Below are 22,317 nucleotides of genomic sequence, written 5' to 3' on the forward strand. Positions count from 1 at the left end.
GTAAGTAATAGTCCTTCCTACCATTCTTCCTACCAAAGTGGACCACCTCACACTTGCCAACATTAAATTCCATTTGCCATTTCCTGGCCCATTCGCCCAGCCGATCTAGATCCTTCTGCAGACTCTCCACACCCTCCGCACAATTTGCCTTTCCCCCAATCTTGGTGTCATCAGCAAATTTTGACACCCTACACTCGGTTCGCTCCTCCAGATCATCTATATAAATGGTAAATAGCTGAGGCCCCAGCACCGACCCCTGGGGCACTCCACTAGTCACCAACCGCCAATCCGAATAGCACCCATTGACCCCCACTCTCTGCCTCCTATTTGACAACCAATCCTCTATCCACGCTAACACCCTACCCCCAGGACTTCCTGTGGGGATGTGGCCCATCAGTCAATACCTTTACAACAGAAACTGAAAGCTTTGGCTCTTATTTAAAAACACAGACGCAGTTTGGGTTGGGCAGGGGAGCAGCTCTCACTCACTGGGATCTCAGCACCAGCTCGCTCGCTTCGGAGCTGTTAGCGAGGGGAGGGGAGAGTGAGAATAACCCCAGCCAGCACCCCCCAGGTACAGAGCTCCCATTAACCCCTCCACCCACCAGTGTCACTGTCCCCTGATGGACAAGTGTCTGTCCTCACTCGATCGCAAGGGGATTGTGTACAGTGGGAGTGAACGGGAAGGGGATTGGGATTGTGTACAGTGGGAGTGAACGGGAAGGGGATTGGGATTGTGTACAGTGGGAGTGAACGGGAAGGGGATTGGGACTGTGTACAGTGGGAGTGAACGGGAAGGGAATTGGGATTGTGTACAGTGGGAGTGAACGGGAAGGGGATTGGGATTGTGTACAGTGGGAGAGAACGGGAAGGGGATTGGGATTGTGTACACTGGGAGTGAACGGGAAGGGGATTGGGATTGTGTACAGTGGGAGTGAACGGGAAGGGGATTGGGATTGTGTACACTGGGAGTGAACGGGAAGGGGATCGGGATTGTGTACAGTGGGAGTGAACGGGAAGGGGATCGGGATTGTGTACAGTGGGAGTGAACGGGAAGGGGATCGGGATTGTGTACAGTGGGAGTGAACGGGAAGGGGATTGGGATTGTGTACAGTGGGAGTGAACGGGAAGGGGATCGGGATTGTGTACAGTGGGAGTGAACGGGAAGGGGGTCGGGATTGTGTACAGTGGGAGTGAACGGGAAGGGGGATTGGGATTGTGTACAGTGGGAGTGAACGGGAAGGGGATTGGGATTGTGTAGAGTGGGAGTGAACGGGAAGGGGATCGGGATTGTGTACAGTGGGAGTGAACGGGAAGGGGATCGGGATTGTGTACAGTGGGAGTGAACGGGAAGGGGATCGGGATTGTGTACAGTGGGAGTGAACGGGAAGGGGATCGGGATTGTGTACAGTGGGAGTGAACGGGAAGGGGATCGGGATTGTGTACAGTGGGAGTGAACGGGAAGGGGATCGGGATTGTGTACAGTGGGAGTGAACGGGAAGGGGATCGGGATTGTGTACAGTGGGAGTGAACGGGAAGGGGATCGGGATTGTGTACAGTGGGAGTGAACGGGAAGGGGATCGGGATTGTGTACAGTGGGAGTGAACGGGAAGGGGATCGGGATTGTGTACAGTGGGAGTGAACGGGAAGGGGATCGGGATTGTGTACAGTGGGAGTGAACGGGAAGGGGATCGGGATTGTGTACAGTGGGAGTGAACGGGAAGGGGATCGGGATTGTGTACAGTGGGAGTGAACGGGAAGGGGATCGGGATTGTGTACAGTGGGAGTGAACGGGAAGGGGATCGGGATTGTGTACAGTGGGAGTGAACGGGAAGGGGATCGGGATTGTGTACAGTGGGAGTGAACGGGAAGGGGATCGGGATTGTGTACAGTGGGAGTGAACGGGAAGGGGATTGGTCTGGCATAAAAATAGAGAAACAGATACAGAATAACAGATACCCGGGAGTGAGTTACAGACTGCAGTCTAATCGAGGGGTTCGGGGTGGTTTATATATAGAATAACAGATACCTGGGAGTGAGTTACAGACTGGAATCTAATCGAGGGGTTCGGGGTGGTTTATACATAGAATAACAGATACCTGGGAGTGAGTTACATACTGGAATCTAATCGAGGGGTTCGGGGTGGTTTCTGTATAGAATAACAGATACCCGGGAGTGAGTTACAGACTGAATCTAATCGAGGGGTTCGGGGTGGTTTATATATAGAATAACAGATACCCGGGAGTGAGTTACGGACTGGAATCTAATCGAGGGGTTCAGGGTGGTTTATATACAGAATAACAGATACCCGGGGGTGAGTTACAGACTGGAATCTAATCGAGGGGTTCGGGGTGGTTTATATATAGAATTACAGATATCCGGGAGTGAGTTACAGACTGGAATCTAATCAAGGGGTTCGGGGTGGTTTATATGTAGAATAACAGATACCCGGGAGTGAGTTACAGACTGGAATCTAATCGAGGGGTTCGGGGTGGTTTAAGAACATAAGAACATAAGAAATAGGAGCAGGAGTAGGCCATCTAGCCCTTCGAGCCTGCCCCGCCATTCAATAAGATCATGGCTGATCTGTCGTGGCTCAGTTCCACTTTCCCGCCCTCTCCCCATAACCCTTAATCCCCTCTCTTATCAAGAACCCGTCAACCCGCTTCTTAAAAATATTTGGCGAGGCAGCCTCCACCACTTCAACGGGCAGAGAATTCCAGAGATTTACCACCCTTTGAGTGAAGAAGTTCCTCCTCAACTCCGTTCTAAACCGCCCCCCCCTGTATCTTGAGGCTGTGCCCCCTAGTCCTACTGTCTTTTTTGAGCGGGAAGAGTCTCTCCACCTCTATCCTATCCATCCCATTCATCATCTTATACGTCTCAGTGAGATCTCCCCTCATTCTTCTAAACTCTAACGAGTACAAGCCTAGTTTATTCAGCCTCACCTCATAGCTCCACCCCCTCAACTCCGGCATCAGCCTAGTAAACGTCCTCTGCACTCCCTCCAAGGCCAAAATATCTTTGCGCAGGTCCGGCGCCCAAAACTGCATACAGTACTCCAGCTGCGGCCTCACCAATGCCCTATACAGCTGCAGCAAGACCTCCCTACTTTTATATTCAATCCCCCTCGCTATAAAGGCCAGCATCCCATTCGCCTTCCTGACCACCTGCTGCACCTGCAAGCTGGGTTTTCGCGACTCATGCACAAGGACCCCGAGGTCCCTCTGCACCGTCGCCTGCTGCAGTTTTTCGCCACGTAAGTAATAGTCCTTCCTACCATTCTTCCTACCAAAGTGGACCACCTCACACTTGCCAACATTAAATTCCATTTGCCATTTCCTGGCCCATTCGCCCAGCCGATCTAGATCTTTCTGCAGACTCTCCACACCCTCCGCACAATTTGCCTTTCCCCCAATCTTGGTGTCATCAGCAAATTTTGACACCCTACACTCGGTTCCCTCCTCCAGATCATCTATATAAATGGTAAATAGCTGAGGCCCCAGCACCGACCCCTGGGGCACTCCACTAGTCACCAACCGCCAATCCGAATAGCACCCATTGACCCCCACTCTCTGCCTCCTATTTGACAACCAATCCTCTATCCACGCTAACACCCTACCCCCAGGACTTCCTGTGGGGATGTGGCCCATCAGTCAATACCTTTACAACAGAAACTGAAAGCTTTGGCTCTTATTTAAAAACACAGACGCAGTTTGGGTTGGGCAGGGGAGCAGCTCTCACTCACTGGGATCTCAGCACCAGCTCGCTCGCTTCGGAGCTGTTAGCGAGGGGAGGGGAGAGTGAGAATAACCCCAGCCAGCACCCCCCAGGTACAGAGCTCCCATTAACCCCTCCACCCACCAGTGTCACTGTCCCCTGATGGACAAGTGTCTGTCCTCACTCGATCGCAAGGGGATTGTGTACAGTGGGAGTGAACGGGAAGGGGATTGGGATTGTGTACAGTGGGAGTGAACGGGAAGGGGATTGGGATTGTGTACAGTGGGAGTGAACGGGAAGGGGATTGGGATTGTGTACAGTGGGAGTGAACGGGAAGGGAATTGGGATTGTGTGCAGTGGGAGTGAACGGGAAGGGGATTGGGATTGTGTACAGTGGGAGTGAACGGGAAGGGGATTGGGATTGTGTACACTGGGAGTGAACGGGAAGGGGATTGGGATTGTGTACAGTGGGAGTGAACGGGAAGGGGATTGGGATTGTGTACAGTGGGAGTGAACGGGAAGGGGATTGGGATTGTGTACAGTGGGAGTGAACGGGAAGGGGATCGGGATTGTGTACAGTGGGAGTGAACGGGAAGGGGATTGGGATTGTGTACAGTGGGAGTGAACGGGAAGGGGATCGGGATTGTGTACAGTGGGAGTGAACGGGAAGGGGATCGGGATTGTGTACAGTGGGAGTGAACGGGAAGGGGATCGGGATTGTGTACAGTGGGAGTGAACGGGAAGGGGATCGGGATTGTGTACAGTGGGAGTGAACGGGAAGGGGATTGGTCTGGCATAAAAATAGAGAAACAGATACAGAATAACAGATACCCGGGAGTGAGTTACAGACTGCAGTCTAATCGAGGGGTTCGGGGTGGTTTATATATAGAATAACAGATACCCGGGAGTGAGTTACAGACTGGAATCTAATCGAGGGGTTCGGGGTGGTTTATACATTGAATAACAGATACCTGGGAGTGAGTTACATACTGGAATCTAATCGAGGGGTTCGGGGTGGTTTCTGTATAGAATAACAGATACCCGGGAGTGAGTTACAGACTGAATCTAATCGAGGGGTTCGGGGTGGTTTATATATAGAATAACAGATACCCGGGAGTGAGTTACGGACTGGAATCTAATCGAGGGGTTCAGGGTGGTTTATATACAGAATAACAGATACCCGGGGGTGAGTTACAGACTGGAATCTAATCGAGGGGTTCGGGGTGGTTTATATATAGAATTACAGATACCCGGGGGTGAGTTACAGACTGGAATCTAATCGAGGGGTTTGGGGTGGTTTATATATAGAATTACAGATATCCGGGAGTGAGTTACAGACTGGAATCTAATCGAGGGGTTCGGGGTGGTTTATATGTAGAATATCAGATACCCGGGAGTGAGTTACAGACTGGAATCTAATCGAGGGGTTCGGGGTGGTTTATGAACATAAGAACATAAGAAATAGGAGCAGGAGTAGGCCATCTAGCCCTTCGAGCCTGCCCCGCCTTTCAATAAGATCATGGCTGATCTGTCGTGGCTCAGTTCCACTTTCCCGCCCTCTCCCCATAACCCTTAATCCCCTCTCTTATCAAGAACCCATCAACCCGCTTCTTAAAAATATTTGGCGAGGCAGCCTCCACCACTTCAACGGGCAGAGAATTCCAGAGATTCACCACCCTTTGAGTGAAGAAGTTCCTCCTCAACTCCGTTCTAAACCGCCCCCCCTGTATCTTGAGGCTGTGCCCCCTAGTCCTACTGTCTTTTTTGAGCGGGAAGAGTCTCTCCACCTCTATCCTATCCATCCCATTCATCATCTTATACGTCTCAGTGAGATCTCCCCTCATTCTTCTAAACTCTAACGAGTACAAGCCTAGTTTATTCAGCCTCACCTCATAGCTCCACCCCCTCAACTCCGGCATCAGCCTAGTAAACCTCCTCTGCACTCCCTCCAAGGCCAAAATATCTTTGCGCAGGTCCGGCGCCCAAAACTGCATACAGTACTCCAGCTGCGGCCTCACCAATGCCCTATACAGCTGCAGCAAGACCTCCCTACTTTTATATTCAATCCCCCTCGCTATAAAGGCCAGCATCCCATTCGCCTTCCTGACCACCTGCTGCACCTGCAAGCTGGGTTTTTGCGACTCATGCACAAGGACCCTGAGGTCCCTCTGCACCGTCGCCTGCTTCAGTTTTTCGCCACGTAAGTAATAGTCCTTCCTACCATTCTTCCTACCAAAGTGGACCACCTCACACTTGCCAACATTAAATTCCATTTGCCATTTCCTGGCCCATTCGCCCAGCCGATCTAGATCCTTCTGCAGACTCTCCACACCCTCCGCACAATTTGCCTTTCCCCCAATCTTGGTGTCATCAGCAAATTTTGACACCCTACACTCGGTTCCCTCCTCCAGATCATCTATATAAATGGTAAATAGCTGAGGCCCCAGCACCGACCCCTGGGGCACTCCACTAGTCACCAACCGCCAATCCGAATAGCACCCATTGACCCCCACTCTCTGCCTCCTATTTGACAACCAATCCTCTATCCACGCTAACACCCTACCCCCAGGACTTCCTGTGGGGATGTGGCCCATCAGTCAATACCTTTACAACAGAAACTGAAAGCTTTGGCTCTTATTTAAAAACACAGACGCAGTTTGGGTTGGGCAGGGGAGCAGCTCTCACTCACTGGGATCTCAGCACCAGCTCGCTCGCTTCAGAGCTGTTCGCGAGGGGAGGGGAGAGTGAGAATAACCCCAGCCAGCACCCCCCAGGTACAGAGCTCCCATTAACCCCTCCACCCACCAGTGTCACTGTCCCCTGATGGACAAGTGTCTGTCCTCACTCGATCGCAAGGGGATTGTGTACAGTGGGAGTAAACGGGAAGGGGATTGGGATTGTGTACAGTGGGAGTGAACGGGAAGGGGATTGGGATTGTGTACAGTGGGAGTGAACGGGAAGGGGATTGGGACTGTGTACAGTGGGAGTGAACGGGAAGGGAATTGGGATTGTGTACAGTGGGAGTGAACGGGAAGGGGATTGGGATTGTGTACAGTGGGAGAGAACGGGAAGGGGATTGGGATTGTGTACACTGGGAGTGAACGGGAAGGGGGATTGGGATTGTGTACAGTGGGAGTGAACGGGAAGGGGATCGGGATTGTGTACAGTGGGAGTGAACGGGAAGGGGATCGGGATTGTGTACAGTGGGAGTGAACGGGAAGGGGATCGGGATTGTGTACAGTGGGAGTGAACGGGAAGGGGATCGGGATTGTGTACAGTGGGAGTGAACGGGAAGGGGATTGGGATTGTGTACAGTGGGAGTGAACGGGAAGGGGATCGGGATTGTGTACAGTGGGAGTGAACGGGAAGGGGGTCGGGATTGTGTACAGTGGGAGTGAACGGGAAGGGGGATTGGGATTGTGTACAGTGGGAGTGAACGGGAAGGGGATTGGGATTGTGTAGAGTGGGAGTGAACGGGAAGGGGATTGGGATTGTGTACAGTGGGAGTGAACGGGAAGGGAATCGGCATTGTGTACAGTGGGAGTGAACGGGAAGGGGATTGGGATTGTGTACAGTGGGAGTGAACGGGAAGGGGATCGGCATTGTGTACAGTGGGAGTGAACGGGAAGGGGATTGGGATTGTGTACAGTGGGAGTGAACGGGAAGGGGATCGGGATTGTGTACAGTGGGAGTGAACGGGAAGGGGATCGGGATTGTGTACAGTGGGAGTGAACGGGAAGGGGATCGGGATTGTGTACAGTGGGAGTGAACGGGAAGGGGATCGGGATTGTGTACAGTGGGAGTGAACGGGAAGGGGATCGGGATTGTGTACAGTGGGAGTGAACGGGAAGGGGATTGGGATTATGTACAGTGGGAGTGAACGGGAAGGGGATCGGGATTGTGTACAGTGGGAGTGAACGGGAAGGGAATTGGGATTGTGTACAGTGGGAGTGAACGGGAAGGGGATTGGGATTGTGTACAGTGGGAGAGAACGGGAAGGGGATTGGGATTGTGTACACTGGGAGTGAACGGGAAGGGGATTGGGATTGTGTACAGTGGGAGTGAACGGGAAGGGGATCGGGATTGTGTACAGTGGGAGTGAACGGGAAGGGGATCGGGATTGTGTACAGTGGGAGTGAACGGGAAGGGGATCGGGATTGTGTACAGTGGGAGTGAACGGGAAGGGGATCGGGATTGTGTACAGTGGGAGTGAACGGGAAGGGGATCGGGATTGTGTACAGTGGGAGTGAACGGGAAGGGGGATTGGGATTGTGTACAGTGGGAGTGAACGGGAAGGGGATTGGGATTGTGTAGAGTGGGAGTGAACGGGAAGGGGATTGGGATTGTGTACAGTGGGAGTGAACGGGAAGGGAATCGGCATTGTGTACAGTGGGAGTGAACGGGAAGGGGATTGGGATTGTGTACAGTGGGAGTGAACGGGAAGGGGATCGGCATTGTGTACAGTGGGAGTGAACGGGAAGGGGATTGGGATTGTGTACAGTGGGAGTGAACGGGAAGGGGATCGGGATTGTGTACAGTGGGAGTGAACGGGAAGGGGATCGGGATTGTGTACAGTGGGAGTGAACGGGAAGGGGATCGGGATTGTGTACAGTGGGAGTGAACGGGAAGGGGATTGGTCTGGCATAAAAATACAGAAACAGATACAGAATAACAGATACCCGGGAGTGAGTTACAGACTGCAGTCTAATCGAGGGGTTCGGGGTGGTTTATATATAGAATAACAGATACCTGGGAGTGAGTTACAGACTGGAATCTAATCGAGGGGTTCGGGGTGGTTTATACATAGAATAACAGATACCTGGGAGTGAGTTACATACTGGAATCTAATCGAGGGGTTCGGGGTGGTTTCTGTATAGAATAACAGATACCCGGGAGTGAGTTACAGACTGAATCTAATCGAGGGGTTCGGGGTGGTTTATATATAGAATAATAGATACCCGGGAGTGAGTTACGGACTGGAATCTAATCGAGGGGTTCAGGGTGGTTTATATACAGAATAACAGATACCCGGGGGTGAGTTACAGACTGGAATCTAATCGAGGGGTTCGGGGTGGTTTATATATAGAATTACAGATATCCGGGAGTGAGTTACAGACTGGAATCTAATCAAGGGGTTCGGGGTGGTTTATATGTAGAATAACAGATACCCGGGAGTGAGTTACAGACTGGAATCTAATCGAGGGGTTCGGGGTGGTTTAAGAACATAAGAACATAAGAAATAGGAGCAGGAGTAGGCCATCTAGCCCTTCGAGCCTGCCCCGCCTTTCAATAAGATCATGGCTGATCTGTCGTGGCTCAGTTCCACTTTCCCGCCCTCTCCCCATAACCCTTAATCCCCTCTCTTATCAAGAACCCGTCAACCCGCTTCTTAAAAATATTTGGCGAGGCAGCCTCCACCACTTCAACGGGCAGAGAATTCCAGAGATTTACCACCCTTTGAGTGAAGAAGTTCCTCCTCAACTCCGTTCTAAACCGCCCCCCCTGTATCTTGAGGCTGTGCCCCCTAGTCCTACTGTCTTTTTTGAGCGGGAAGAGTCTCTCCACCTCTATCCTATCCATCCCATTCATCATCTTATACGTCTCAGTGAGATCTCCCCTCATTCTTCTAAACTCTAACGAGTACAAGCCTAGTTTATTCAGCCTCACCTCATAGCTCCACCCCCTCAACTCCGGCATCAGCCTAGTAAACGTCCTCTGCACTCCCTCCAAGGCCAAAATATCTTTGCGCAGGTCCGGCGCCCAAAACTGCATACAGTACTCCAGCTGCGGCCTCACCAATGCCCTATACAGCTGCAGCAAGACCTCCCTACTTTTATATTCAATCCCCCTCGCTATAAAGGCCAGCATCCCATTCGCCTTCCTGACCACCTGCTGCACCTGCAAGCTGGGTTTTTGCGACTCATGCACAAGGACCCTGAGGTCCCTCTGCACCGTCGCCTGCTGCAGTTTTTCGCCACGTAAGTAATAGTCCTTCCTACCATTCTTCCTACCAAAGTGGACCACCTCACACTTGCCAACATTAAATTCCATTTGCCATTTCCTGGCCCATTCGCCCAGCCGATCTAGATCCTTCTGCAGACTCTCCACACCCTCCGCACAATTTGCCTTTCCCCCAATCTTGGTGTCATCAGCAAATTTTGACACCCTACACTCGGTTCCCTCCTCCAGATCATCTATATAAATGGTAAATAGCTGAGGCCCCAGCACCGACCCCTGGGGCACTCCACTAGTCACCAACCGCCAATCCGAATAGCACCCATTGACCCCCACTCTCTGCCTCCTATTTGACAACCAATCCTCTATCCACGCTAACACCCTACCCCCAGGACTTCCTGTGGGGATGTGGCCCATCAGTCAATACCTTTACAACAGAAACTGAAAGCTTTGGCTCTTATTTAAAAACACAGACGCAGTTTGGGTTGGGCAGGGGAGCAGCTCTCACTCACTGGGATCTCAGCACCAGCTCGCTCGCTTCGGAGCTGTTAGCGAGGGGAGGGGAGAGTGAGAATAACCCCAGCCAGCAGCCCCCAGGTACAGAGCTCCCATTAACCCCTCCACCCACCAGTGTCACTGTCCCCTGATGGACAAGTGTCTGTCCTCACTCGATCGCAAGGGGATTGTGTACAGTGGGAGTGAACGGGAAGGGGATTGGGATTGTGTACAGTGGGAGTGAACGGGAAGGGGATTGGGATTGTGTACAGTGGGAGTGAACGGGAAGGGGATTGGGATTGTGTACAGTGGGAGTGAACGGGAAGGGGATCGGGATTGTGTACAGTGGGAGTGAACGGGAAGGGGATCGGGATTGTGTACAGTGGGAGTGAACGGGATGGGGATCGGGATTGTGTACAGTGGGAGTGAACGGGAAGGGGATCGGGATTGTGTACAGTGGGAGTGAACGGGAAGGGGATCGGGATTGTGTACAGTGGGAGTGAACGGGAAGGGGATCGGGATTGTGTACAGTGGGAGTGAACGGGAAGGGGATTGGTCTGGCATAAAAATAGAGAAACAGATACAGAATAACAGATACCCGGGAGTGAGTTACAGACTGCAGTCTAATCGAGGGGTTCGGGGTGGTTTATATATAGAATGACAGATACCCGGGAGTGAGTTACAGACTGCAGTCTAATCGAGGGGTTCGGGGTGGTTTATATATAGAATAACAGATACCCGGGAGTGAGTTACAGACTGGAATCTAATCGAGGGGTTCGGGGTGGTTTATACATAGAATAACAGATACCTGGGAGTGAGTTACATACTGGAATCTAATCGAGGGGTTCGGGGTGGTTTCTATATAGAATAACAGATACCCGGGAGTGAGTTACAGACTGAATCTAATCGAGGGGTTCGGGGTGGTTTATATATAGAATAACAGATACCCGGGAGTGAGTTACGGACTGGAATCTAATCGAGGGGTTCAGGGTGGTTTATATACAGAATAACAGATACCCGGGGGTGAGTTACAGACTGGAATCTAATCGAGGGGTTCGGGGTGGTTTATATATAGAATTACAGATACCCGGGGGTGTGTTACAGACTGGAATCTAATCGAGGGGTTCGGGGTGGTTTATATATAGAATTACAGATATCCGGGAGTGAGTTACAGACTGGAATCTAATCGAGGGGTTCGGGGTGGTTTATATGTAGAATATCAGATACCCGGGAGTGAGTTACAGACTGGAATCTAATCGAGGGGTTCGGGGTGGTTTAAGAACATAAGAACATAAGAAATAGGAGCAGGAGTAGGCCATCTAGCCCTTCGAGCCTGCCCCGCCTTTCAATAAGATCATGGCTGATCTGTCGTGGCTCAGTTCCACTTTCCCGCCCTCTCCCCATAACCCTTAATCCCCTCTCTTATCAAGAACCCATCAACCCGCTTCTTAAAAATATTTGGCGAGGCAGCCTCCACCACTTCAACGGGCAGAGAATTCCAGAGATTTACCACCCTTTGAGTGAAGAAGTTCCTCCTCAACTCCGTTCTAAACCGCCCCCCCTGTATCTTGAGGCTGTGTCCCCTAGTCCTACTGTCTTTTTTGAGCGGGAAGAGTCTCTCCACCTCTATCCTATCCATCCCATTCATCATCTTATACGTCTCAGTGAGATCTCCCCTCATTCTTCTAAACTCTAACGAGTACAAGCCTAGTTTATTCAGCCTCACCTCATAGCTCCACCCCCTCAACTCTGGCATCAGCCTAGTAAACCTCCTCTGCACTCCCTCCAAGGCCAAAATATCTTTGCGCAGGTCCGGCGCCCAAAACTGCATACAGTACTCCAGCTGCGGCCTCACCAATGCCCTATACAGCTGCAGCAAGACCTCCCTACTTTTATATTCAATCCCCCTCGCTATAAAGGCCAGCATCCCATTCGCCTTCCTGACCACCTGCTGCACCTGCAAGCTGGGTTTTTGCGACTCATGCACAAGGACCCTGAGGTCCCTCTGCACCGTCGCCTGCTGCAGTTTTTCGCCACGTAAGTAATAGTCCTTCCTACCATTCTTCCTACCAAAGTGGACCACCTCACACTTGCCAACATTAAATTCCATTTGCCATTTCCTGGCCCATTCGCCCAGCCGATCTAGATCCTTCTGCAGACTCTCCACACCCTCCGCACAATTTGCCTTTCCCCCAATCTTGGTGTCATCAGCAAATTTTGACACCCTACACTCGGTTCCCTCCTCCAGATCATCTATATAAATGGTAAATAGCTGAGGCCCCAGCACCGACCCCTGGGGCACTCCACTAGTCACCAACCGCCAATCCGAATAGCACCCATTGACCCCAACTCTCTGCCTCCTATTTGACAACCAATCCTCTATCCACGCTAACACCCTACCCCCAGGACTTCCTGTGGGGATGTGGCCCATCAGTCAATACCTTTACAACAGAAACTGAAAGCTTTGGCTCTTATTTAAAAACACAGACGCAGTTTGGGTTGGGCAGGGGAGCAGCTCTCACTCACTGGGATCTCAGCACCAGCTCGCTCGCTTCGGAGCTGTTAGCGAGGGGAGGGGAGAGTGAGAATAACCCCAGCCAGCACCCCCCAGGTACAGAGCTCCCATTAACCCCTCCACCCACCAGTGTCACTGTCCCCTGATGGACAAGTGTCTGTCCTCACTCGATCGCAAGGGTATTGTGTACAGTGGGAGTGAACGGGAAGGGGATTGGGATTGTGTACAGTGGGAGTGAACGGGAAGGGGATTGGGATTGTGTACAGTGGGAGTGAACGGGAAGGGGGATTGGGACTGTGTACAGTGGGAGTGAACGGGAAGGGGATTGGGATTGTGTACAGTGGGAGAGAACGGGAAGGGGATTGGGATTGTGTACACTGGGAGTGAACGGGAAGGGGATTGGGATTGTGTACAGTGGGAGTGAACGGGAAGGGGATTGGGATTGTGTACAGTGGGAGTGAACGGGAAGGGGATCGGGATTGTGTACAGTGGGAGTGAACGGGAAGGGGATCGGGATTGTGTACAGTGGGAGTGAACGGGAAGGGGATCGGGATTGTGTACAGTGGGAGTGAACGGGAAGGGGATTGGGATTGTGTACAGTGGGAGTGAACGGGAAGGGGATCGGGATTGTGTACAGTGGGAGTGAACGGGAAGGGGATCGGGATTGTGTACAGTGGGAGTGAACGGGAAGGGGATCGGGATTGTGTACAGTGGGAGTGAACGGGAAGGGGATTGGTCTGGCATAAAAATAGAGAAACAGATACAGAATAACAGATACCCGGGAGTGAGTTACAGACTGCAGTCTAATCGAGGGGTTCGGGGTGGTTTATATATAGAATAACAGATACCCGGGAGTGAGTTACAGACTGGAATCTAATCGAGGGGTTCGGGGTGGTTTATACATAGAATAACAGATACCTGGGAGTGAGTTACATACTGGAATCTAATCGAGGGGTTCGTGGTGGTTTCTGTATAGAATAACAGATACCCGGGAGTGAGTTACAGACTGAATCTAATCGAGGGGTTCGGGGTGGTTTATATATAGAATAACAGATACCCGGGAGTGAGTTACGGACTGGAATCTAATCGAGGGGTTCAGGGTGGTTTATATACAGAATAACAGATACCCGGGGGTGAGTTACAGACTGGAATCTAATCGAGGGGTTCGGGGTGGTTTATATATAGAATTACAGATACCCGGGGGTGAGTTACAGACTGGAATCTAATCGAGGGGTTCGGGGTGGTTTATATATAGAATTACAGATATCCGGGAGTGAGTTACAGACTGGAATCTAATCGAGGGGTTCGGGGTGGTTTATATGTAGAATAACAGATACCCGGGAGTGAGTTACAGACTGGAATCTAATCGAGGGGTTCGGGGTGGTTTAAGAACATAAGAACATAAGAAATAGGAGCAGGAGTAGGCCATCTAGCCCTTCGAGCCTGCCCCGCCTTTCAATAAGATCATGGCTGATCTGTCGTGGCTCAGTTCCACTTTCCCGCCCTCTCCCCATAACCCTTAATCCCCTCTCTTATCAAGAACCCATCAACCCGCTTCTTAAAAATATTTGGCGAGGCAGCCTCCACCACTTCAACGGGCAGAGAATTCCAGAGATTTACCACCCTTTGAGTGAAGAAGTTCCTCCTCAACTCCGTTCTAAACCGCCTCCCCTGTATCTTGAGGCTGTGCCCCCTAGTCCTACTGTCTTTTTTGAGCGGGAAGAGTCTCTCCACCTCTATCCTATCCATCCCATTCATCATCTTATACGTCTCAGTGAGATCTCCCCTCATTCTTCTAAACTCTAACGAGTACAAGCCTAGTTTATTCAGCCTCACCTCATAGCTCCACCCCCTCAACTCTGGCATCAGCCTAGTAAACCTCCTCTGCACTCCCTCCAAGGCCAAAATATCTTTGCGCAGGTCCGGCGCCCAAAACTGCATACAGTACTCCAGCTGCGGCCTCACCAATGCCCTATACAGCTGCAGCAAGACCTCCCTACTTTTATATTCAATCCCCCTCGCTATAAAGGCCAGCATCCCATTCGCCTTCCTGACCACCTGCTGCACCTGCAAGCTGGGTTTTTGCGACTCATGCACAAGGACCCTGAGGTCCCTCTGCACCGTCGCCTGCTGCAGTTTTTCGCCACGTAAGTAATAGTCCTTCCTACCATTCTTCCTACCCAAGTGGACCACCTCACACTTGCCAACATTAAATTCCATTTGCCATTTCCTGGCCCATTCGCCCAGCCGATCTAGATCCTTCTGCAGACTCTCCACACCCTCCGCACAATTTGCCTTTCCCCCAATCTTGGTGTCATCAGCAAATTTTGACACCCTACACTCGGTTCCCTCCTCCAGATCATCTATATAAATGGTAAATAGCTGAGGCCCCAGCACCGACCCCTGGGGCACTCCACTAGTCACCAACCGCCAATCCGAATAGCACCCATTGACCCCCACTCTCTGCCTCCTATTTGACAACCAATCCTCTATCCACGCTAACACCCTACCCCCAGGACTTCCTGTGGGGATGTGGCCCATCAGTCAATACCTTTACAACAGAAACTGAAAGCTTTGGCTCTTATTTAAAAACACAGACGCAGTTTGGGTTGGGCAGGGGAGCAGCTCTCACTCACTGGGATCTCAGCACCAGCTCGCTTGCTTCAGAGCTGTTAGCGAGGGGAGGGGAGAGTGAGAATAACCCCAGCCAGCACCCCCCAGGTACAGAGCTCCCATTAACCCCTCCACCCACCAGTGTCACTGTCCCCTGATGGACAAGTGTCTGTCCTCACTCGATCGCAAGGGGATTGTGTACAGTGGGAGTGAACGGGAAGGGGATTGGGATTGTGTACAGTGGGAGTGAACGGGAAGGGGATTGGGATTGTGTACAGTGGGAGTGAACGGGAAGGGGATTGGGATTGTGTACAGTGGGAGTGAACGGGAAGGGAATTGGGATTGTGTACAGTGGGAGTGAACGGGAAGGGGATTGGGATTGTGTACAGTGGGAGTGAACGGGAAGGGGATTGGGATTGTGTACAGTGGGAGTGAACGGGAAGGGGATTGGGATTGTGTACAGTGGGAGTGAACGGGAAGGGGATCGGGATTGTGTACAGTGGGAGAGAACGGGAAGGGGATTGGGATTGTGTACAGTGGGAGTGAACGGGAAGGGGATCGGGATTGTGTACAGTGGGAGTGAACGGGAAGGGGATCGGGATTGTGTACAGTGGGAGTGAACGGGAAGGGGATCGGGATTGTGTACAGTGGGAGTGAACGGGAAGGGGATCGGGATTGTGTACAGTGGGAGTGAACGGGAAGGGGATCGGGATTGTGTACAGTGGGAGTGAACGGGATGGGGATCGGGATTGTGTACAGTGGGAGTGAACGGGAAGGGGATCGGGATTGTGTACAGTGGGAGTGAACGGGAAGGGGATCGGGATTGTGTACAGTGGGAGTGAACGGGAAGGGGATCGGGATTGTGTACAGTGGGAGTGAACGGGAAGGGGATTGGTCTGGCATAAAAATAGAGAAACAGATACAGAATAACAGATACCCGGGAGTGAGTTACAGACTGCAGTCTAGTCGAGGGGTTCGGGGTGGTTTATATATAGAATGACAGATACCCGGGAGTGAGTTACAGACTGGAATCTAATCGAGGGGTTCGGGGTGGTTTATATACAGAATAACAGATACCCGGGAGTGAGTTACAGACTGGAATCTAATCGAGGGGTTCGGGGTGGTTTATATACAGAATAACAGATACCCGGGAGTGAGTTACAGACTGGAATCTAATCGAGGGGTTCGGGGTGGTTTATATATAGAATAACAGATACCCGGGAGTGAGTTACAGACTGGAATCTAATCGAGGAGTTCGGGCTGGTTTATATAGAATAACAGATACCCGGGAGTGAGTTACAGACTGGAATCTAATCGAGGGGTTTGGGGTGGTTTATATACAGAATAACAGATACCTGGGAGTGAGTTACAGACTGGAATCTAATCGAGGGGTTCGGGGTGGTTTATATATAGAATAACAGATACCCGGGAGTGAGTTACAGACTGGAATCTAATCGAGGGGTTTGGGGTGGTTTATATATAGAATAACAGATACCCGGGAGTGAGTTACACACTGGAATCTAATCGAGGGGTTCGGGGTGGTTTATATATAGAATAACAGATACCCGGGAGTGAGTTACAGACTGGAATCTAATCGAGGGGTTCGGGGTGGTTTATATACAGAATAACAGATACCCGGGAGTGAGTTACAGACTGGAATCTAATCGAGGGGTTCGGGGTGGTTTATATATAGAATAACAGATACCCGGGAGTGAGTTACAGACTGGAATCTAATCGAGGGGTTCGGGGTGGTTTATATACAGAATAACAGATACCCGGGAGTGAGTTACAGACTGGAATCTAATCGAGGGGTTCGGGATGGTTTATATACAGAATAACAGATACCCGGGAGTGAGTTACAGACTGGAATCTAATCGAGGGGTTCGGGGTGGTTTATATATAGAATAACAGATACCCGGGAGTGAGTTACAGACTGGAATCTAATCGAGGGGTTCGGGGTGGTTTATATACAGAATAACAGCTCCCCGGGAGTGAGTTACAGACTGGAATCTAATCGAGGGGTTCGGGGTGGTTTATATACAGAATAACAGATACCCGGGAGTGAGTTACAGACTGGAATCTAATCGAGGGGTTCGGGGTGGTTTATATATAGAATAACAGATACCCGGGAGTGAGTTACAGACTGGAATCTAATCGAGGGGTTCGGGGTGGTTTATATACAGAATAACAGATACCCGGGAGTGAGTTACAGACTGGAATCTAATCGAGGGGTTCGGGGTGGTTTATATATAGAATAACAGATACCCGGGAGTGAGTTACAGACTGGAATCTAATCGAGGGGTTCGGGGTGGTTTATATACAGAATAACAGATACCCGGGAGTGAGTTACAGACTGGAATCTAATCGAGGGGTTCGGGGTGGTTTATATACAGAATAACAGATACCCGGGGGTGAGTTACAGACTGGAATCTAATCGAGGGGTTCGGGGTGGTTTATATACAGAATAACAGATACCCGGGAGTGAGTTACAGACTGGAATCTAATCGAGGGGTTCGTGGTGGTTTATATATAGAATAACAGATACCCGGGAGTGAGTTACAGACTGGAATCTAATCGAGGGGTTCGGGGTGGTTTATATATAGAATAACAGATACCCGGGAGTGAGTTACAGACTGGAATCTAATCGAGGGGTTCGGGGTGGTTTATATACAGAATAACAGATACCCGGGAGTGAGTTACAGACTGGAATCTAATCGTGGGGTTCGGGGTGGTTTATACATAGAATAACAGATACGTGGGAGTGAGTTACAGACTGGAATCTAATCGAGGGGTTCGGGGTGGTTTATATGTAGAATAACAGATACCCGGGAGTGAGTTACAGACTGGAATCTAATCGAGGAGTTCGGGGTGGTTTATATATAGAATAACAGACACCCGGGAGTGAGTTACAGATTGGAATCTAATCGAGGGGTTCGGGGTGGTTTATATACAGAATAACAGATACCCGGGAGTGAGTTCCCGACTGGAATCTAATCGAGGGGTTCGGGGTGGTTTATATATAGAATAACAGATACCCGGGAGTGAGTTACAGACTGGAATCTAATCGAGGGGTTCGGGGTGGTTTATATGTAGAATAACAGATACCCGGGAGTGAGTTACAGACTGGAATCTAATCGAGGGTTCGGGGTGGTTTATATATAGAATAACAGATACCCGGGAGTGAGTTACAGACTGGAATCTAATCGAGGGGTTCGGGGTGGTTTATATACAGAATAACAGATACCCGGGAGTGAGTTAGATTGTGAAATGTCTCCTTTGCTCTGTCTCACAGGTCGATGTTGGAAACATTATGGAGCATCCGCTGCTTCTTGTTGGAAACTCCAATGGGAGTCTGGAACTGAACCAGGCTGCCCTGGAGACACTGCGAGCATTCGATTTGCCCATGGTAGTTGTAGCTGTTTCGGGTCCTACACGGAGTGGGAAGTCCTACCTCCTCAACCGCCTCGCTGGGTCTAGGACGGGTAAGAGAATTCTCCTGGATCAATTTGCTGGGGTACAGAGGGATCCGGGCGTCCCTGCGGGGCGGAGGGATCCGGGCGTCGCTGCGGGGCGGAGGGATCCGGGCGTCACTGCGGGGGTGGAAGGATCCGGGCGGGGCGGAGGGATCCGGGCGTCGCTGCGGGGCGGAGGGATCCGGGCGTCGCTGCGGGGCGGAGGGATCTGGGCCTCGTTGCGGGGCAGGGGGATCCGGGCGTCGCTGCGGGGCGGAGGGATCCGGGCGTCACTGCGGGGCGGAGGGATCCGGGCGTCGATGCGGGGGTGGAGGGATCCGGGCGTCGCTGCGGGGTGGAGGGATCCGGGCGTCGCTGCGGGGTGGAGGGATCTGGGCGTCGCTGCGGGGCGGAGGGATCTGGGCGTCGCTGCGGGGCGGAGGGATCTGGGCGTCGCTGCGGGGCGGAGGGATCCGGGCGGGGCAGAGGGATCCGGGCGTCGCTGCGGGGCGGAGGGATCCGGGCGTCGCTGCGGGGTGGAGGGATCCGGGCGTCGCTGCGGGGCGGAGGGATCCGGGCGTCGCTGCGGGGCGGAGGGATCCGGGCGTCGCTGCGGGGCGGAGGGATCCGGGCGTCGCCGCGGGGCGGAGGGATCCGGGCGTCGCCGCGGGGCGGAGGGATCCGGGCGTCGCCGCGGGGCGGAGGGATCCGGGCGTCGCCGCGGGGCGGAGGGATCCGGGCGTCGCCGCGGGGCGGAGGGATCCGGGCGTCGCCGCGGGGCGGAGGGATCCGGGCGTCGCCGCGGGGCGGAGGGATCCGGGCGTCGATGCGGGGCGGAGGGATCCGGGCGTCGCTGCGGGGGTGGAGGGATCCGGGCGGGGCAGAGGGATCCGGGCGTCGCTGCGGGGCGGAGGGATCCGGGCGTCACTGCGGGGCGGAGGGATCCGGGCGGGGCAGAGGGATCCGGGCGTCACTGCGGGGCGGAGGGATCCGGGCGTCGCTGCGGGGGTGGAGGGATCCGGGCGGGGCAGAGGGATCCAGGTGTCACTGCGGGGGTGGAGGGATCCGGGCGTCACTGCGGGGGTGGAGGGATCCGGGCGTCACTGCGGGGGTGGAGGGATCCGGGCGGGGCAGAGGGATTCGGGTGTCACTGCGGGGCGGAGGGATCCGGGCATCACTGCGGGGCAGAGGGATCCGGGCGGGGCAGAGGGATCCGGGCGTCGCTGCGGGGCGGAGGGATCCGGGCGGGGCAGAGGGATCCGGGCGTCGCTGCGGGGCAGAGGGATCCGGGCGTCGCCGCGGGGCGGAGGGATCCGGGCGTCGCCGCGGGGCGGAGGGATCCGGGCGTCGCCGCGGGGCGGAGGGATCCGGGCGTCGCTGCGGGGCAGAGGGATCCGGGCGTCGCTGCGGGGCGGAGGGATCCGGGCGTCGCTGCGGGGCGGAGGGATCCGGGCGTCGCTGCGGGGCGGAGTGATCCGGGTGTCGCTGCGGGCGGAGGGTACCGGGCGTCGCTGCGGGGGGGAGGGATCCAGGCGTCGCTGCGGGGGGAGGGATCCGCGCTTCCTGGATATGAAACACAGGAAGTTATTCCTATGATACAGCAAGTGGAACTTTTCCCTTTATCCCAAGTATAAAATTTGGGAAGTCTTCCCACAAATGTACGGGGCACTGGGGAGACCGGACTCGTAGTACTGGGCCCCCCGCCAGGAAATCTGATTTGATTTATTATTTATACCGTTCATAGAGAACAGAGGGGAGAAGGAAAAGGATTTGATTTATTATTGTCACTGGGATACAGTGAAACGTATTGTTTTTTGCGTGCTGTACAGACAAAGCATACCGTTCACAGAGAAGGAAAGGAGAGGGTGCAGAATGTAGTGTTACAGTCACAGCGAGGGTGTAGAGAAAGATCAACTTAATGCGAGGTAGGTCCATTCAAAAGTCTGACAGCAGCAGGGAAGAAGCTGTTCTTGAGTCGGTCGGTACGGGACCTCAGACTTTTGTATCTTTTTCCCCGACGGAAGAAGGTGGGAGAGAGAATGTCCGGGGTGTGTGTGGGGTGGGGGGGGGTCCTTAATTATACCGGCTGCTTTTCCCCGAGGCAGCGGGAAGTGTAGACGGAGTCAGTGGATGGGAGGCTGGTTTGGCTGATGGGATTGGGCTACATTCACCACCCTTTTGTAGTTCCTTGCGGTCTTGGGCAGAGCAGGATCCCAGACCGAGCTGTGATACATCTGGGAAAGGATGCTTTCTATGGGGTATCTGTAAAAGTTGGGGAGAGTCCGTAGCGGACATGCCAAATTTCCTTCGTCTTCTGAGAAAGTAGAGGTGGGGCTTTCTTAACTATAGTGTCGGCGTCGGTGGGGGACCAGGACAGGTTGTTGGAAATCTGGACTCCTAAAAACCTGAGGCTCTCTCGACCTTTCGTACTTGGTCCCCGTTGACGTAGACGGGGCATGTTCTCCTTTACACTTCCTGAAGTTGTATTCTTGTGGGTAGGACCATCGATCTTTTGGATAAACCCATTTGTTTCACTGATGTTCTTTAGGGAAGGTAATTTTCTGTCCTTACTCAGCCTACACGTGACTCCAGAGTCACACAGTGACACCTTACCTGCTTCAGAAGCCAAGGGCAATTGGGTTGAGCAGAATGCAGGCTTTTTGCCAGTGACACTCGTCTGATCTCCGAATAAAAGACAAACCTTTTCTGTCTCCAAAGGTTTCTCGCTGGGACACACCGTTCAGTCTCACACCAAAGGCATCTGGATGTGGTGTTTGGCTCATCCGCAGAAGACAGATCAGCACCTTCTCCTGTTGGACTGTGAAGGCATTGGAGATCCGGAAAAGGTGAGACTCACACTTCTCACCCATCCCCGCTCTTTCGTTCCCTTCAAAAAATGGCTCCCCCGCCTTTCAATTTCCATTCCCTGACCCCGCCTCGATTCCCAGACCAAAGAATGAAACCATTTAAAAAAACGCTTGCTATTTCGCTCTGTTATAAGCCTCTGCTACGAGATTAGGGCTGCATGGTTGATTTCACAACCACCCGTTATCACAGCAGGGTGTCTGACATTTCACAGACAGGCTTCCATCTGCAAAGAAAGAGTGCAGAAAAGATTCATTAGGATGCTACTGGGACTTGATGGTTTGAGATATAAGGAGAGGCTGGATTGACTGGGACTTTTTTCTCTGGAGCGTAGAGGGGTGAGCTTATAGAGGTCTATAAAATAATGAGGGGCACAGATCAGCGAGATAGTCAATATCTTTTCCCCAAAGGTAGGGGAGTCTAAAACTAGAGGGCAGAGGTTTAAGGTGAGAGGGGAGATATACAGAAGGGTCCAGAGGGGCAATTTTTTCACCCAGAGGGTGGTGAGTGTCTGGAACGAGCTGCCAGAGGCAGTAGTAGAGGCGGGGACAATTTTGTCTTTTAAAAAGACAGTTACAAGGGTACGATGGGTATAGAGGGATATGGGCCAAACGCGGGCACTTGAGATTAATTTAGGGGTTAAAAAAAAGGGGCGGCATGGACAAGTTGGGCCGAATGGCCTGTTTCCCTGCTGTAAACCTC

The 22,317-nt window shown here is 52.6% G+C and overlaps 1 protein-coding gene across 1 annotated transcript in view; it reads left to right on the forward strand.

The window, feature by feature from the left end:
- LOC145339016 (protein pelota homolog) overlaps window positions 1-21,534 on the forward strand; it is a 33,049-nt gene extending 11,515 nt beyond the window's left edge. The window contains exons 8-9 of the mRNA XM_080183441.1: window positions 18,591-18,780; window positions 21,469-21,534. Coding sequence (XP_080039567.1) covers window positions 18,591-18,775 — 185 coding nt within the window. The 3' untranslated portion in view covers window positions 18,776-18,780; window positions 21,469-21,534. The remainder of the gene's footprint in view (window positions 1-18,590; window positions 18,781-21,468) is intronic.
- The last annotated feature ends 783 nt before the right edge of the window (window positions 21,535-22,317 follow it).

This window comes from Carcharhinus amblyrhynchos, unplaced genomic scaffold, assembly GCF_965287045.1.
Source record: "Carcharhinus amblyrhynchos unplaced genomic scaffold, sCarAmb.v2.hapA chromosome_289, whole genome shotgun sequence".
Classification (NCBI taxonomy): domain Eukaryota; kingdom Metazoa; phylum Chordata; class Chondrichthyes; order Carcharhiniformes; family Carcharhinidae; genus Carcharhinus; species Carcharhinus amblyrhynchos.